The sequence below is a fragment of the Pundamilia nyererei genome, unplaced genomic scaffold (genome assembly GCF_000239375.1).
Source record: "Pundamilia nyererei isolate P.nyererei 1_Seehausen unplaced genomic scaffold, PunNye1.0 scaffold00404, whole genome shotgun sequence".
Classification (NCBI taxonomy): domain Eukaryota; kingdom Metazoa; phylum Chordata; class Actinopteri; order Cichliformes; family Cichlidae; genus Pundamilia; species Pundamilia nyererei.
This window is the reverse complement of record NW_005187805.1, coordinates 133,419-150,780: the sequence shown is the minus strand read 5'-3', so window position 1 is coordinate 150,780 and position 17,362 is coordinate 133,419. Positions and strand designations below refer to the sequence as shown.

At 38.5% G+C, this 17,362-nt stretch overlaps 1 protein-coding gene across 2 annotated transcripts in view; it reads right to left on the bottom strand.

Moving 5' to 3' along the window:
• Positions 1–17,362, bottom strand: part of galnt14 (UDP-N-acetyl-alpha-D-galactosamine:polypeptide N-acetylgalactosaminyltransferase 14 (GalNAc-T14)) — a 244,066-nt gene that overhangs the window by 96,495 nt on the left and 130,209 nt on the right. For both annotated transcript variants that reach the window (XM_005753112.1, XM_005753113.1), the window contains exon 3: positions 10,734–10,832. In XM_005753112.1, coding sequence (XP_005753169.1) covers positions 10,734–10,832 — 99 coding nt within the window. The remainder of the gene's footprint in view (positions 1–10,733; positions 10,833–17,362) is intronic.

Here is a 17,362-nt window from a genome sequence, read left to right as displayed (position 1 = left end):
CTATTGCATTGGAGTCACACTGGGTTAAATATGTACACTTGGGTTTTAAGGGGTATTTATTATTTTCTTCTTTTTTTGGGTTGTATGGAAGCCCCAAACGCAATTTCATTGTTCTTGACAATGACAATAAATAAATACTATACTACTATTCAGACACACATTCACACACTGGTGATGGCAAGCTACATTGTAGCCACAGCCACCCTGGGGCACACTGACAGAGGCGAGGCTGCCGGAAACAGGCGACACCGGGCCCTCTGACCACCACCAGTAAGCAACGGGTGAAGTGTCTTGCCCAAGGAAACAACGACCGAGACTGTCCGAGCCGGGGCTCGAACCGGCAACCTTCCGATTACAAGGCGAACTCCCAACTCTTGAGCCACAATCGCCCCATAATATCACCAACCATTCCCATGTTATTACGGTGTATCCATATAAATGGCCCACCCTGTATTTCACTCCCCTTGTCTTGTTATGTCCAATTACTCCCAGCCATGCCTCGCTCCTGTTTCCCATTTCCTGATTGCCCTATGTGTATTTAAGCCCTATGTTTTCTCGTGTGTGTTGCTGGTTCGTCTGCGTATCTCCCTCCGTTGTCTCTCCGTGTCTCCCTACGTCTCTGGGTTTGGTTCTAGGTTTGTTTCGTTAGTTGTTCCGGTTTAGTTTATTCTCATCTCGCCGTTTCTGTTTGTTTTTATTCCTTCTTACTTAATAAAGTTCACTCTCGTCAAAAGCTGCATCTTGGGTCCTAATCTACAACTCCACACATCTGCCACGCCGGACATAACAGTTTGAGTCTTTGATCATGTCAGCTCTTTGTTTTCATGTCCCACCCCTAACCTTCCTATATTACACTCTGTCCGAAGCTCTGGGTTGAGTTATGACAGAATGACTATTGGATAACAGCCTGCAGTTATTTGTTGTACTTTCAACAAGTATTACTCAGGTTACCTGAGCAATACTAGTCTATTCTGCTCTGCTTGGACCTTGGTCTTCAGTTCACCCCAAAGATTTGCAGTGGGATCAAGTAAAGGCTTTGTTTATGCCCCTTCGTAGCTAATCAGGAGCAATGTATGCTTTGGGTTGTTGTCATACTGGAAGAAAAAGTGCCGATCCAGACCCAGTTTTGCTGATGACAGTTTGAGGTTGTCTTTCAAAATCTTTACATATCCTTCTGTTATCACGATTCCTTCTGCCTTAACAAGATTCCCAGTTCCAGATGCAATGATGCATCCCCAAAGCATAACACTCCCAACACTGTGTTTCACTATGGAGACAGTGGTTTTAGTGTTGTATGCTTCTCTCTTCTTTCTCCAAACATAAGCAGTCTTGATGGCCAAAGAGCTCTGCTTTCGTCCTATCGGACCAAAGGACGCTCTTCTGGTATGCATAATCTTTCTCCAGATTGTCCTTAGCATACTTCAATCTGGCTTGAAAGTATTCCTAAATTTATTGATAGTACTTCTCACTCCAGTCCTTGTACCTTAACCCTGGGAAAGCTTTGCATATCCATCTCCTGCTTTATGAGCATTAATGATTTTTTTAGTCCCCTCTGATTTCTTTTGTTTATGGTATGATGCTTTCGAGCAACAGCTCAAACTCTTGCTTAAGTTTTTTACTGTGTGTAAAGTAGAAGATAATCCTCTGTCTTAACTTAATTTTACAAGTTTTGAGCATTACAAAGTTAAAGTCCATTATTGCCCACCAGTGATTTGTGCATTCTTTGCTAAAATCTGAACAAAAATTTGAAACTTCATAAGGGAATAATCATTTTGGTCTCATCTGTACTTTCCTAGACCCACTCACTGTCTCTGTAAGGTCAAAGTATTCTGTACTATCAACAAACATGCAGCAGATGGTGAAGCAGGACTTTTATTCATCTTCAAAACTCTCTTCTCACCTAGAAATGTCTTTAAATTTAGTGAGAAAATAATCACAATTTGGTAACAACAAAAAAAGAAGATTCCAAATTAGAACTAAGCTTAAGCCACATCAAAGTCGTAGATATCAGTCTGTGGTGTACGTACTCATTGATACAAACACTCAGTCCACACTTCACCTTGACCACTAACTTTGTAAAATTCTCAAAAGCCTTGTTTAGTTTCAGGTATTAAACCATTAAACCATCCTTGTTTGTGCACTAAAACCTCTCCAGGAAATGTGTTTCTGAACATGTGAAGTAAATACAAAACCTCCTTCAGGTTTTAGATTGTCTCGCCTCTCTACTGCTCAGGGTTTTATACACAGCTGCGAAGTGATGCTTTCAACTTTTGGGAACTCGATTTCTTCTGCTCCGTTGGTTACAGTAAAAACACACTGCCACTCTTTCCTTCATGTGAATGGGGTCTGTGTTATATTTGAACTGTAAATCAGCTGAAGAATGTTTCCCGTTACCTATTATTTTTTCTACAGTTAGAAGTTAAGAAGTTAATTTAGTTTTAACTACTATCAGGCTTTGCTTACATCAAAATTCTCCTGTTTTCCTCTGTGGAGCTTTCACCTTTTCTCCCTCTCTCTCATGCTTCAGCTTGGTTACCTCCCTCCTCCTTCCAAACTCTCTCTGCCTGATTGCTTAGCTGACAGCCGGCTCTTCTGTCCTCTAGCTTGCTGGAGTAATTCATCACTCTTTTTTCCCCCCACCTCTGAATCTACCTATCTTTCCATTCATGCACATCTTCCTCCAGCCTATTTCTCTATCAAGGTCTCTGACAGCAATGAAAATTTTTTCCTATGGATGTCAAATATCTCTTAAAGTATTTTGTACATCCACGCAGTATTAAAATATGTGGTATTAAATGCTGATGCATCTTTTTTTTAAAACAGTATACTTTGCCCTTTTCACTGCATCTTAAATCCATCTGTAGAAAATCTCTCTCTTGGAACGAATTCCTGATTCAGCCACTCAGTATGTTCTGTTCTGTCTAGCCACCAGTGATGCATTATCCTATATATCTGCACCCAGTAAATACTGTCTCATCAGTGCTGATCTATCACTATACATCTGAATCTATCAGCCTTAGTCTGAAATCAAAGTGCTAGTTTGTCCACATTAAATAAAGTCTTGTCCCCGCTAATTTGCAGAAATCTATTTTGATATTCACTAATTACATTCTCATTATGACTGTTTATTTAGAGGATGCTGTATGTATAAGCTCATCAGTGTTCATCTAATGCCTCACAGACGCAATGAATGGTATCTAGATGGAATAGCATCTCATTACTAATGATCTGTAATGTTACAGTATCATTTACATTATAAGTCTCGTCAAAGATTATTCTGAGCTGATATGGATATCAAATGCATTTATCTTGGAAATGCCTTTTTATTCAGCAATGTTAAATTCTTGTAGTCAAAAAACGATTTTCCATCTGCAGGAACTTATATCTGGTACTATGGCTCTGCTCAGAATAAAACAGGTAGGTATGCAATTGATTAAGTCAGAAACAGCATGAAAAGGAGTAGCTATATGGGTTCCAAAGTGGCTTGCAGATGTGGAGCAGCTGTGGGCAAGCTTATCGTGATCCCTTGAGTGATTCTTTGTGGTCTGCTTAAAGTAATGCTATGCTTAAGCCTGCCTAAAATACTTTAGGGAACTAGGCACACATCTTTGTGTCAACTCCAGCCCACAGACAGACCAACATGGAAACATTATTAGAAATACAGTCACATGAAAGAGTTTTCAATGGACTCTATACAGTGAGTACACCCTTACTACTTCCATATGAATTCAGAGGGTAAGTAGAAGCGATGTGCAGCTAATCAAATGCAACTGTTTAATTGATCATGAAGTGCGACTCCTGCTATAACGAGTTTTGGCAGCTTTACTGTAGTGTTTAGGAGTGAGGTAGCACAACCCCATAATCTTGACAGGAGTGAATGTCCAGCAAATTTCCCCAAAGGTCAGAAAAGCTGTGCAAACCTAAGAGGAACTGAGAAAAACAAAACAAAACCAAAAAAAAGTTCATGACGATTAGTGCCAAATTTAGCAAAAAGTAAACACATCACATCAACATAAACAACAACATAAACCCCTCATACCAACTGTCAAGCATGGTGCTGGAGGGGTGATGACTTTGGGCTTGAACCTGAACACCTTGCAGTCATTGAACAGACCATGAACTCCTCTGCTAAAGCTCAGATCCAACTGGATCATGCAACAGGACATAGTGGCTGAAGAAGTAAGGAGTTTGGTGTTACTATAGGTAACTAAAGTCCTGACCTGATTGAAAATTTAAGGCCAGATTTTGCAAAAACAAACACTAAAACACTCATATAGAAAATGATTACTTCATGTTACTGGTGCTAGAAGGTATAGTTAGTAGTTAGTCTACTTAGTTTTTTACAGGGCTGCACAGAGTCTACTGAGAAATTTCTGTTTAACTTGACTGCATGTGTTGAAATCACAATTACAAACAAAACATATATTTGCCTGTCAAACAAGCAATAAAAAAACATTTTAAATACAGACTGTTTGTATCTAAAATAATGTTTACGTATTGGGTATTTCTATATACTAAAAACATGTGGGTTTCCTTATCTATGAAAATGCTTTAGCCCAAAACGAAAGGGATAATGATTCAGGTAGAAGTATGTGACAAAGAGCCAACAGAGTGGGAGGAAGGATTTCGTAAAACAGCCAAGTTGCAGAAGGAGGCAGAGACTATAAATCTGCCTCGTCCTCCTCCTAATAAATCCTGAGTGATCAGTTCTAAAGGAAGTGTTCTGGACTCTTTACTGTGCATTTTTTAGGACCACTGAATCAGAAAGTGCTGAGCTGGTGCTGATCTAGAAGTGGCATTTCTACACTTGCAGTGAGTGCTGGCTGCTGAGCAGAGCAGGATGGTTGCTTGGCTGGATTACAGACTGACTGATGGACCGATTGGGTAATTAGACAACTCCCTGAGGTTTATTTCACACACAAATTTAACACTTGACCTTCTTAAAGAAAATTTCTACATTTAAACTGTACAAAAAGAAAGTCTGTTGAACTGCGATGCCAATTGTGGTTCATAGCATCATTTACTTTCTAATACTACAAAAGCAAGCAAAACTATCTGCAGATAATACTTCAAACCACTGTGTAAATCATAGGTAAATACCATTTAGTATAACCTTCATACTGGTCTTGAAGACAGACTGATCAGGTAAAGAATGAAGGATCCACCAAATTCTTCCTAGTTATAATTCTGTTAGTGTTTTACATTTTTATTCTAAAATAGTTAAGAAAAACATTTTATTATTTTATTTTTATTGGACTATAAGAACGGGGATTTAAAACTGTGATGAGTGTGCAATGCTGCCTATAATGTTTCCACAACAACAAAACGCTTCAAAAATGCCCCTCTCCAGATTATTTAGAATGACAGCTTGAGCTTGAAAATATATATGATTATATGATCAACAGAAAATGTCCTAAAGCTACAGGAATGAGTCCCTTCTCAGCCAGTCCTTTGTTTCATTTGCAAAAAGCAGCATGTGAAACAGATATGTAGATAACACACAGCATGTGTGTGCTGCTTGGCATATGAAGGATGTAGATGAATGCAGTCTTGGGTGTCATTGTGTTTAGAGTGCCCTCACATAGAGAGGAAAAATGAACCACAATCAGCGGTTAATGGAACGCATGTAAACAAAAACGCACGATAAGTGCGGGCTGGATATCAAAACAAATATCACACCCGAACATTTAATTAACCCTTTTCTCCACTCAATTAACATTCAGTGTGCAGTGATTTGGCTGAAGATGTAAAATGAATTGAAAACATAATGAACAGTGAAATGCATTAAACTAGATTTTATTTAATAGATATATTTCTTCATCTGCAACATGCTGCCACAATCAATCCCTTTTGTAGGATTTTTTTATGTCATTAAATTTGACATTAACATAACAACCAACCGAATCATAACATACAATAACATATAACATAACATAACAGTAGGAATGATGATCACAGAATAATATTTGTAGCGCTTTTCTCTCATTTTCCTATTTCCTGCTGTAGCACCTTTGTACATAATGAAACCTTTGCAGTTCAGGAGCCTGTTTTACATGAACACACACACACACACACACACACACACACACACACACACACACACACACACACACACACACACAGAGCCAAAACAAACTAAATCTATTAAAAACCAAATATCCCAAAAGCTCCTAGTCTTTATTTTTCTGTCATTGCCTCTCTCTCTCTCTCATGTGGCCTGCTTATCTCTTGCCCAGCGGAGACAGAAGATGAGATCAATTTTCAGGATCAGACCTTGATTAAATATCGACAAGGCCTGGCTCTCCCTCAGAAAGCAACTCTTTGATCACCAGATGAAAAGCTTTCAAAGTACCCATCATTGTCTCAAATCAAACTTATTAAAGTTCGGCGTGCATACTGCCGAGCCCTAAAGCACACAAAGGTCCAAAATTACACCCCTTTGTAATGTAATTGTAGGCATTCAATACATTTTCAGTGTTTTCAGAGTCCTTGAAGCAAAACATGATTGCAGATAGTAAAAAGCAAACTTATCTTTCCATTATCAGGCTATTCAAGTTTTTTTTTCTATTCTTTTTTCACTCAGCATGAATAGTGGCGCTTGAAATTAGACTTCAGTTGTCTATGACTGAATGCCTCTCAAAGCCTCTTAAAAGAAAAAATCTACAAAGTTTCACTAAACTGAAGATCTTTGCAAACTTTTCATGATCCAGTGAAGAGACAGGCACACTGATATTTTTAAGCATTTTTCACACAAAGAGTACAATGCTGAAGCTTTTTTCCAATTCAGTATTTTAACTCTGCCTCGGTTTAGTGGTACGTCCTTCCCTTCTGCTTTTCTTGGGGCAGTTTTATAAACATTTGGTATTCATGTACTCGTGGAAATCTCTGGCAAGGTGTTTGCCAAGGAGAACTTGTTTGTGCAGCTAAGCAGGACCACCAGTTATCAACACATTCAAGGTACATTATGCCAGATTTTCTATAGTGTGTTATAATACTAAACTTTAAAGGACACCTATTAGTATCATGGAAATCATTCTGACACTTCTAAAAAATAATAATAAAACAAAAAACTACCACACCAATACAGCCTTCTGGCAAAAATCTGCCATATTTGGGCGAGAAGATAAATGCAACTAATAGTTAAATATTTAAGTATAATAGTTTTTTGTGCTGATGCAGATTAGGGCATGTAAAATGTGCTCTGGTATCTTTTCATGTAGTTAATCATGTCATAGTTTTTTAATATGTCTTTAACACTGTAAACCTATACAATTAGACCAATAATAATGAAGTAAACTAGCAAAGTAGTTTTGGTAAAAGCCAAATGTAAAAATGATTTTATACAATTCCCAAAACCTAGTTTTTGTTTGTTTTGAGCCACCACCGACTCAACCATCTTTCTGTGTGGATTTTGTCACCCTCTCAAAAACTTACGCAGGTAAGAAATGGGTAAGCAGTGATAGGAACGAAAACAATATGAGAATTTGACTGAATGACCTTTTGTGAGCACTTGCAGTAAAATTTCATAGGGCACAAATATAAGCTGAAAGCACTGCCTGGCTATAAAGTCATCAGTCTAAAAATTGATGGTTTGTTTTGAGTGAGGGCAAATGTAATTAGCACACAATTTGCTCTTAATGGGCCACAACCTGCAAAGCCACACCATAGTCCATTAAGGACCCTTAAGCAACCTACTAAGGGACTATGGAAACACTCTGTGATCCCACAGCGTCACTCTGTCTTAGAAAAAAAACAACATACTTTGTAAACATCGCATCTAATACGTTTGTTTCCAATTTACTATTCTCAAAAAAGATCTGTGTGTAGCCTCCAATACAGAAGTTACTCCACACTTACAGTCTCATTACTCATAACATCACCAGTTTCTGTTTCTTGGCTGTTTTTTCTGTTGTCAGCTGCACTGGCTTTCAGAAAAACTGCAAATGTCAAGTGATCTGTTGCAGCACTCTTAACTCGTCTGAGCTTTACCTAAGTGCGTCACTCTCTCTGTAAAGACACCAGTTGAAGCTCTTCTGTCAAGTGGCTGATTTCTGTTAAGACACCGATCCTTTAGTTTGGCAGGGCTAATTTTCACAAAAACTATATGAAACGTCAAAAGCTGACAATTCTTCAACAGTCACACCAAATCCACGCAGGGTTTGTCCCCTTTCCTTTTGAAAATCACCAAAGCCAAAACAAGGAGAGACTGTCCACAATGAAAATTTTAAAAAGTTTTTTTTTGAATGTCAAACTGATGAGCATCTCTGAATGCACATCAAATTGAACCTTGGCAGGCGAAGCCCATACCAGGTGCCACTCCTATCAGCTAAAAACAGGAAACTGAGGGTACAAATCACTGGATTCACCAAAATTGGACAACAGAAGATTGGAAATACATTGCATCCATTCAAAATATGATTTTCTAGGGAGAGATACAGTCTTTCATTAAAAAACACAAATACTCTTTTTGCTGCAAGCAACTTACTTTGTTATATTAACTGGTATTTAAGGGCAATAAAAATACCTAAAAATGTCTAAATACAAATAATACACAGCTTAATGTCTTTCCGATGGACTATACAGTATATTTATCTTCAAATGTTTTAATGCCAAGCAAACCAGTTTGGAGCAGTGTGGAAGCTTCAGAGGATCTAATGCACCCTGGTGAGCACAAACGCTCCAAATTCACAAAGTAAAAATAAAAGGCAGCTAAACTACTTCTAGCTCCAAGTCACTACCGGCAAACACACACACACTTGTACACATACAGAGAGAGAGACAGAGCCAAAGGGAGCAGAGGGGCCCAGGGAGACAGATTGTCTTTTAATTGGTTGAAAACTGCAGAGCTCTGAAAAGGGCTGAAGGGGACACACACACACACAGCAAACATACACACACAAATCACAAAATGTCCTCTGTGATAGTGAGGAGACGTAGCCAGTCCCTGCTGACTGACTGGTATAATGAGCTGAACTCAAGCCAAAACTTGTGTGTGTCTGTGAGTCTTTGTGTATCTGTTTGTGCTGATTGTGGGTGTGGTAACCTGCTGACAGAATGATGGTTCAATGATAGAGTGGATTGAGGGTCAAGAGAATGTAAATGTGTGTCTTTTGAATGTTGCTCTGCTTACCGGCAAACAATAAATAAAGTCAGAACAATACAGGTTGATGAAGGCTGATACGATTTAATATTTCAATACCTTTTCTTCCTTTGGGGGTTGCCAGAGCAAATCATCTGCCTCCATCTCACTCTGGCATCCTCCTCTGTTCCTCAAATCCTCTGCATGTCCTCTTTCATCACATATCATCTGTACTTTTAATATTTTTCCTCCTGCCTAGCAGCCCCATCTTCAGCATCCTGTCCTATATATCCAGTATCCCTCCTCTGTCCATGTCCAAGCTGCTCAACCTGAGCTGTCCCTCTAATACACTCATTTCTAATCCTGTCCATCCTGGTCTTCAACTTCAACTCTGCCACCTCCAACTCGTCCTCCTGTCTTTTCCACCATGTCCTGAATACACATTATAGGAGGTCTCACCACCATCTTGTAAACCTTCCCCTTCACTCTTGCTTTTACTGTTCTGCAAGAAATTCCCCCAGACACTATTCTCCACCCACTCCACCCTACCTGTACTCTCCTCTTCACCTATACTGTTACTACAGTATGCTTTCTCTATATCCACACTCTCAAAGGATACATTATATCTTTAGTGCTTTTTCTCAGCATAAAGCCATACTACTCACCATACTATCAGCATACCACATCAGCTTGTGAGTGTATTTTTGTTCACGCTTGTTCTTAAAAATTTGTAGCAATCAACTTCCCCATTCCTCAGTTATCCCCTTACTCTCCAAGACTGTGTTAAACAGTCTGGTCAGTCTTTTGCCCTCTCTCCACACCTTCATCGCCTCTTTTGATGCCTTCACTAGCTCGACCTGATATCGTGTTGGTCTTATTCCTGGACCAATAAAACGAATGTTTGTCCAGGTTCAACATTGCAAGTGACCAGTCACATTGTAGCAATGTCATAGTTTTGCTTCATGGAAACACGTCACGCCACACATCAAATCATAAAGTGGTGAACCCTAACCCACACTCTAACTTTAGCTGTAACCTCTAACCCTATCTATGATTTTTTCCTGAGTGGATATGTAGGTTTTTTCCAAGTCACAGAGCTATGACATCATAGCAATATAATTGTTTAGATGCAATTTTGATCCTGGAAAAACATTATCTTAATTCAGGAACAACATTAACACAAGGATGAGATCAGACAGACTGCCTCATCCTTACTAATCTCTGCACTTCATTCAGCAACTTTCCTTCATCCATCCTCTTCTCCCTCATTTTCTTCATTCATCGGATCCTCAAAGTACTCCATCCATCTATTCTCAACACTCGCTTCATTTGTTAGCACATTTCCATCTCCATCCTTAATCACTCTAACCTGCTGCACATCCTTTTTAACTCAGTCTCTCTACCTTGCTTGTCAATACAAGTCCTTTTGTGTTCAGTCTCACATACCACTCACTATAAGCCTTTTTCCTTTGCTACCACTCTCTTTGATGTACACCTAGCATCCCAGTAATCCTGTCTACTTTTTTCATAACTTTAATATTTAGATACAAATAACCAAAATCCTCCTAGAATTGGGATTGGGTGTGAATTACATAGCACAATTGCAGTTTTATCACTGAGCTCTACCATATAGAAGTCTCAGATGTGTGTTTACCTCTTGATGGTCCGCAGCAGAGTTGATCTGGCCTCATTGTGAAAGGTGATGATGATGGAGGTTGAAGGAAGTTCTGAGTCGTAGTGAAGAGTGGTGCACCTAAAGAAAGAGACAAGCATTACTCAATGCTACTGGCAAGGAACCCTTTGATTTAGTAAAAGGCATGTCAAATTTTAAAATGCTGTATTAAAAGACAGGTAAACATAAACTGTTTTGAACTTTGAGTAAAAGTTAAATGAGCAACAAGTCCTCCAGCTACTCTTTGTTCAGCTCAGCTCGCTGTCAGTTCCCAAAATATAACAAATTGACTTTCAGGCAAGACACACATTTTCAAGTTGAGTCAAAAATCAAAGGCTGTCTGATCTTGACATAACAAATCTGGCAAGAGATTAGAGGGGCACCCATGTAGCAACTGTGGTCTCCACCACCCTAGCCAGGGATAGTCAAACATTACAGTGAGACTACTGCATCAGCTGACAGCTCAGCTCATATCCTTCTAAACCTCAAGTCCAAGCCACTTTGCAACCCAGCTCCATCCTTGTCACTCCCTTTATGCTGCGCCTGACTTTATTAATGTCATATCTGTTGTCGCTATATGTCTGCTTTGTGCTTGGGTCTTGCTGCTGTTCCCTGCCTCTAGTTTTCCATGTATCTCCAAACAAGAATGTGTAGTACCTGACAAAAAAACAATGCTACTAAATAAAAATTTCTAAAACTGACTATACTAGTAAAACACAAAAGGCTTGAATTAATGGAATTAATACAGAATGAATGTAAGTTTATTATTTAAAATATTTAAATATAAAAGAAAATTACCCCAACTATCGTCAACATGCATCAATCTTGACATTCCTTCCCAGATGATTTCTCTCGCACTCACACTATGTGATTGTAATGACCCACACCTTGAATCACATCTTGGCTCATGTGGTGGTAGCAAACTACATGAGGCATGGAGGTTCTGTGACTATCAGGACCACCCCCACGATGATAACCCCAATACGGGTTTAATATCTATGACTCCCAGTCAGTTTCCAAAACTGAAGAAGGATTTTAGATGAGAGAGAAAATGTCTTCATGAACCTAAAAAGAAATCCAACTGCTTTCAACTTAAGTGCTTAAGACTACCATGATACACGCAAAACAAGCAATTTTCTAGAATTTCTATTTAATTATTATTTTTTTGTGATGTGCTGGTATACAAACATACACTATACTGGTCAATAGTACTTGTTTTAAGGTGATTACTGTGAGACTATTTCCTATAATGTTGGCTGCTTCTGTCTTCAGGTATAACACACACACACACACACACACACACACACACACACACACACACACACACACACACACACAGTAACCAAGTGATCAGACCAGACATGTTGAAAATGAATTATAGATGACCACCACTATGCTCATTAAAATACGTTGCAAAGTGTGTGCATGTTTGATTGCAGTGCATTCGCTGGGTCAGCAGGCTTTTCTTCTAAAAGAGAAGAGGAACGCACACACACATCACACGCACATACACACACAGACGCGCGCACACACACAGGCGCACTGTATAATGAGAAGACTGGCCTTTACCTATCAGATTGATGGATTGGTGACATTTTCCAACAGAAACAGTCTGCTTGGTCTGTTCTGGCCTTTATTTTTAAGAAGTTAACCTTTCTCGAATATGTGTGTGTCTGTGTGTGTTTGTGCATCTGTGTGTTTGTAGAACTAAACATACTGCACCATTAACGAGCCTAACATGTGGTTTTCTGCAGCTCACCTAATCTACTTCCATAACGTGTTTCATTATTTGTTTTGCAGAAGGCGACGAGGTTAGAATATTTAATTTAATATACCGCATACAAGCAAGAAAAATATGATTGGTTTTATCCATTTCCTTTGATACAAAACAGGAAAAAAAGTTTCCTGTTTTGTATCATTACAAGAGGATCAATACAAAATGTGAAATGTAAACGCACAAACAAATTGCCAGAAGGCATTTTTACAGATCAAAAATTAGCCATTTGACATATAATTTTGTATGTAATAAATGAAAAGCATGCTCTGCTGGGGTGAAATCAGGTGACTGACTTAGACATGAAAGAATATCCAATTTCTTTGTCTTGAGAAACTCTTGCATTGCTTCTGCATTTGTCTGAATAGGAACAAAGAGTATTGCTTTGTACACTTCATAATTCATCCATGACACATTATCATTGAACACTGTTGGCCCAGTTCTACAGGCAGTCATTCACACCCATACCATAAAATTGCCTACACCATGTTTGACAGATGATGCACTGTGCTTCACATTTCCTTTTTATACATTTTTCAGCCTACAAGTTCATTCTGGTTTTATTTACCCAAAGAATCTTTGGATTCTTTGAACTGTCGGACTTTTAGATGTTTTCTATTGAATCAGATTTTCTGCAAACCAAGGCGCTGTGGTTGTAAACCCATTGTATTACAACTACTGACTGTAGATGCTGACAATGACGTCCTCCTCCTGACACTCTTGAGCTACCTCCTCAAGAGTGATCTTGACTTGGTTAGGTTGAGACGGAGGTTTATTGTAGAGTCTTTACTTTACAGTATAAACCGCCTCGAGGCAACTGCTGTTGTGATTTGGCACTATATAAATAAACTGAACTCCATTCAATTTTTCTTAACTATGAAATGAATTCTGTCATCATACACTTTAGTTGTGTTCAATGGCCTTCCAGGCTTTGCTACAATTTGCCTATCCCCACTACTAACTTTAAACACTAGGTCTGCTTTATTTTCCATATTATAACATGGGAACAGGCCTCACCTCATCACAACACTGCTTGTTAGTCAATTGTCCAATTACTTTTATGTATGAAAATGGCTGTATTTAATGCAACATTTTTGCAAACCTTGAACTGAAGCTGTCTGCTAACTGCCACAACCTACCTGTTCACTGCTGCACATCTTAAATGCTTGACTTTAAATTAACTGTGGTTTACAGACAAAAAAGGAAGAAGCTGTATTCATTTATTTATTTCATTTAGAAAGAGGGGCAATACATATTAATGAACATTTTAACAAATGTAAAGATGCCAGATTATAGCCTTGGGGTAATTTCCATCCGCAGACCCTCTGGCAGGTTGGTGTTACACACAAGTTAGTAAAAACATACAGAGACACTATTTACAGGTCATGTGACAAGGACAAAAACAGTGATCACATTATACTAGAACAAACAATGACAAGAAGAGTGGACAACAGAGGACAATATAGATAACAATAATGGAAACACATCAATTATATTGCACAAACCCCAGTATTGCACATGCCCTGAGTGTCCTGATATTGCACTGACCCATTACACTAATAGTTGTTTCCCTTTTTTGTAATACACAAACTCTTTTTCATGTTCAATATAAAGCATGATTATTAAACATGATCACATGCTTGTGTGTCCGTCAGCTGCCCTTTTAAGTGACTCTTAAAGATGGGGAGACTTGTACGTTCCCTCACTGACAGTGGAAGACTATTCCAGAAGCTCATTCCTTGATATGACAGAGCATTCTGTGAAAAGGTGGTCCGTCTAAATGCCAATTCACAATCACCTCTCACAGTTGCTCGAGTCAGTCGAGACCCGGCAACACTGCTAGACTTTTGTTTAATAAAATCACTCATTGGTGGAAGCGCCAGACCATGTATAAGTTTGTATATTTGACAAGCAGATTTAAATAATTTGAAATTACTTAAAATTTAGAAAGTTGTATTTATCTAAAATGTCTTTTTTTCCAGCAACTCGTTGACTCAACAGAAATATGTTGTATTGTGTATATAATTCATATTGTAACACAGTATTAAAATTAAAAAGTGGTTAGTCACATATTATATAGGCAGTTCACATAATTTTCTCCAAGCATGTTCATATCATAGTGCTCAAAAATACAGAATTTTCTTGTAGCATAAGTACAAATATTCACATTTCCCAGCAAGACAGATTGGGGAGCTCCTTCCTGTTGCTGCCCAACTTTGTAGTTCAAAAAGATAAGATATATATATTCCTCACAGAAAAATCTAAGGGAAGGAGACTTTTCTACTTCCCTGACATATGAAAAACGAAGACACCAAAAGCATGTTGCCTTACTGTGATCATACCAAATATTTTTTTCATACCACAAAACATAAATATGTCTTCTGATATAAGTTTCTTTGGAGCTTATCTGTGTTTCTGTATTCATGGCTTATCAAACACGATGCCAGTCTGAGTTTCTTGGGATTTATTCACTAAACATAAACTCAAAAACATTGTTTCCAACCTTCCAAGATCACATCAGTCGGGTCATGTGTAATTATTCAGGAACACATTCAACAACAATGAATATCCAATGAGCTGAGTTTTTGTATTAGCAGACCGCATGTGCCACATTTCCACTAGTTTGTGAGCTCAACTCAGTGTGCATCATCTAAGTGTCCTTGAGCTAAACATTGAACCTCCTCTTGAGATCTGCTGTGGGTTAGAACACAAGCTCAACTCCTAATTTGTTGTATTAACAGGTCGGCACGCAGCATCAGTCAGCGCGCACGAGCACCCGGCTGTGAAATAATACCATCAGCACCTCATTAACTCGCAATTTGATTTTTTTTTTCCTTTTTTGTTTGGAGGCACAGAGATGAAGTAGGGAAACAATATTTCCAAAGGAGATTAGAGAATTTGTCTACCCATGCATTCCTATCTATGCATGTATACTTTAGTTGTTTTTCCTCCTTTATTCTTTTATTTATTCATCACTCTAACATTATTACAGTCTGCTTTGGTTTTCCCTTACTTTTATGGTTCCTGTTTTTCACACAGTTTGGAGCGCCTCTGAGTTTTCTATGCTTGTTTTTTGTTATTAGGTGTTTTCTGGTTCTCTCAGTTATGTTCTATGGCTGTTTCTTTCTGTGCGAATTTTTCATTTCTGTGTTCAGCTTCCTTCTCTTGGCATTTCCTCTTTTACTTTGTTAGTTAGTGTCCCATTTGTCTTTTATCCTGTTCCCTAAACAATATCTAGTCCTCTCTTATCCTTGTCTATTGTCTATTGAGTGTTTATAGGGAGAACACACAGGGAGTGTGTTCTCCCTATCTGCTCTTTGCTCATTTATGGGGTTTCTTGGATTTGTTTTGTTTTTTTGTTTCTTTTGTATTTTTTTTTACTTTTTATTTTGTATTTTTACTTTTAAACTTTGCACCTACCTTATAAAAGGTCATATATGTTTTGTTAACTCTGTCTGCCTTTTCAGTTTTGTGTTTGGGTCCACTGTCAGCATAGACTGCAACACTTTCTATTATTCCGTTTTCCATTAGTATTTTTTCATCAGAACATACGATAATGGGGCAAATTAGTGAAGAATTAAGTTCTGTGTCAAACAGCAGTGCACATTTCTAAGGTAGTCCAACAGCCGGTGTGGAATAAACTGTGCATTAGATTTCAATGTTTCTACCCACAAGTTCCTAGAGCACACAGCCAAAACATCACTTAAACCAGACATGATCATCACCTCTGAGGCCACAAAACAGCTGGAACTCTCAATGCCATGAGAAGACCATAATGAGGAAACCAATGAGAGTAAACATGCAAGGCACCAGGAACTGGCAGAGGAGTAAAGGAGCACAAGCCAGCTTCTAATGATGTAGAGATTTTGCAGCTTCACTCAGCTTCCTGTTCTGGTTAAGAGACACGTGTAGCCAAAAAACGGCACTTTTGCCTTCACAGGGTTCCACGTTAGTCCTGTTGTCCACATTACACTGATGTGCATACATGAGTGTGCGTACTTCATGCTCCACAAAACCCTTGCATAAAGGGTAAAATAGGCTTCGTAGAGTTCCTGACTTCACAGTGGAGTACTATTTTAGCCTACTGCTACCTTGGTTTTGGATACAAAGAGTAGACACTTGATACATTTGCACATATTCAAACCTTATGTGAAGTGCAAGAAAGTGAATGTGACTTTTGATATTTGGGCAAGTTTGGTTTGCATTGCAGAGCTACATCATGCTTGAAAACCAGACGGACAGTAAATAACACTGACTGTGCCACACTTTGTGATTATGTTCCAGCTAGTTTCAAATCTCATGCACACCATACCCAAATAAGCTTTATCTGAAACAGAGTTCTTCACCTAAATCAGACATTTAAAAATATTTTAACCATTTTTATTGCTTTATTATTTTATTGGTTTTAGCAGCACTTTAGCCAGAGTACAATTTTTTAATATGTTTATTAATGAGATGGTGGATTCAAACCCAGTAACATCTTGCTGTGAGGCAACAGTGCTAACCACTGTTACATCGTGCATATCTGTTTATGTAGAGGTTAAAGTGCCCTTAAATATACACACATACATACGCACACTTGGGAAAGTCAAGGTTTTTCAAAGCTGAGCATCAGTGAAATCTTTTGCTTCTTTGAATTCGGATTTCTTTCTATATTTTTACGTCCTTACTCTTTCCTTTTCCAGTGTCTGTCCCTTTCCCTGGGTGAGAGCGGGAATATGCACGATATATATTTGTCATATCATATCCCATCATGCCTCTCTGCCTCCTCCATCCCTCTATCTCCCTGCCTCCATCTCTCGTTTTTGCTGCAGTTGATTTATTCAGCAGCTCTACC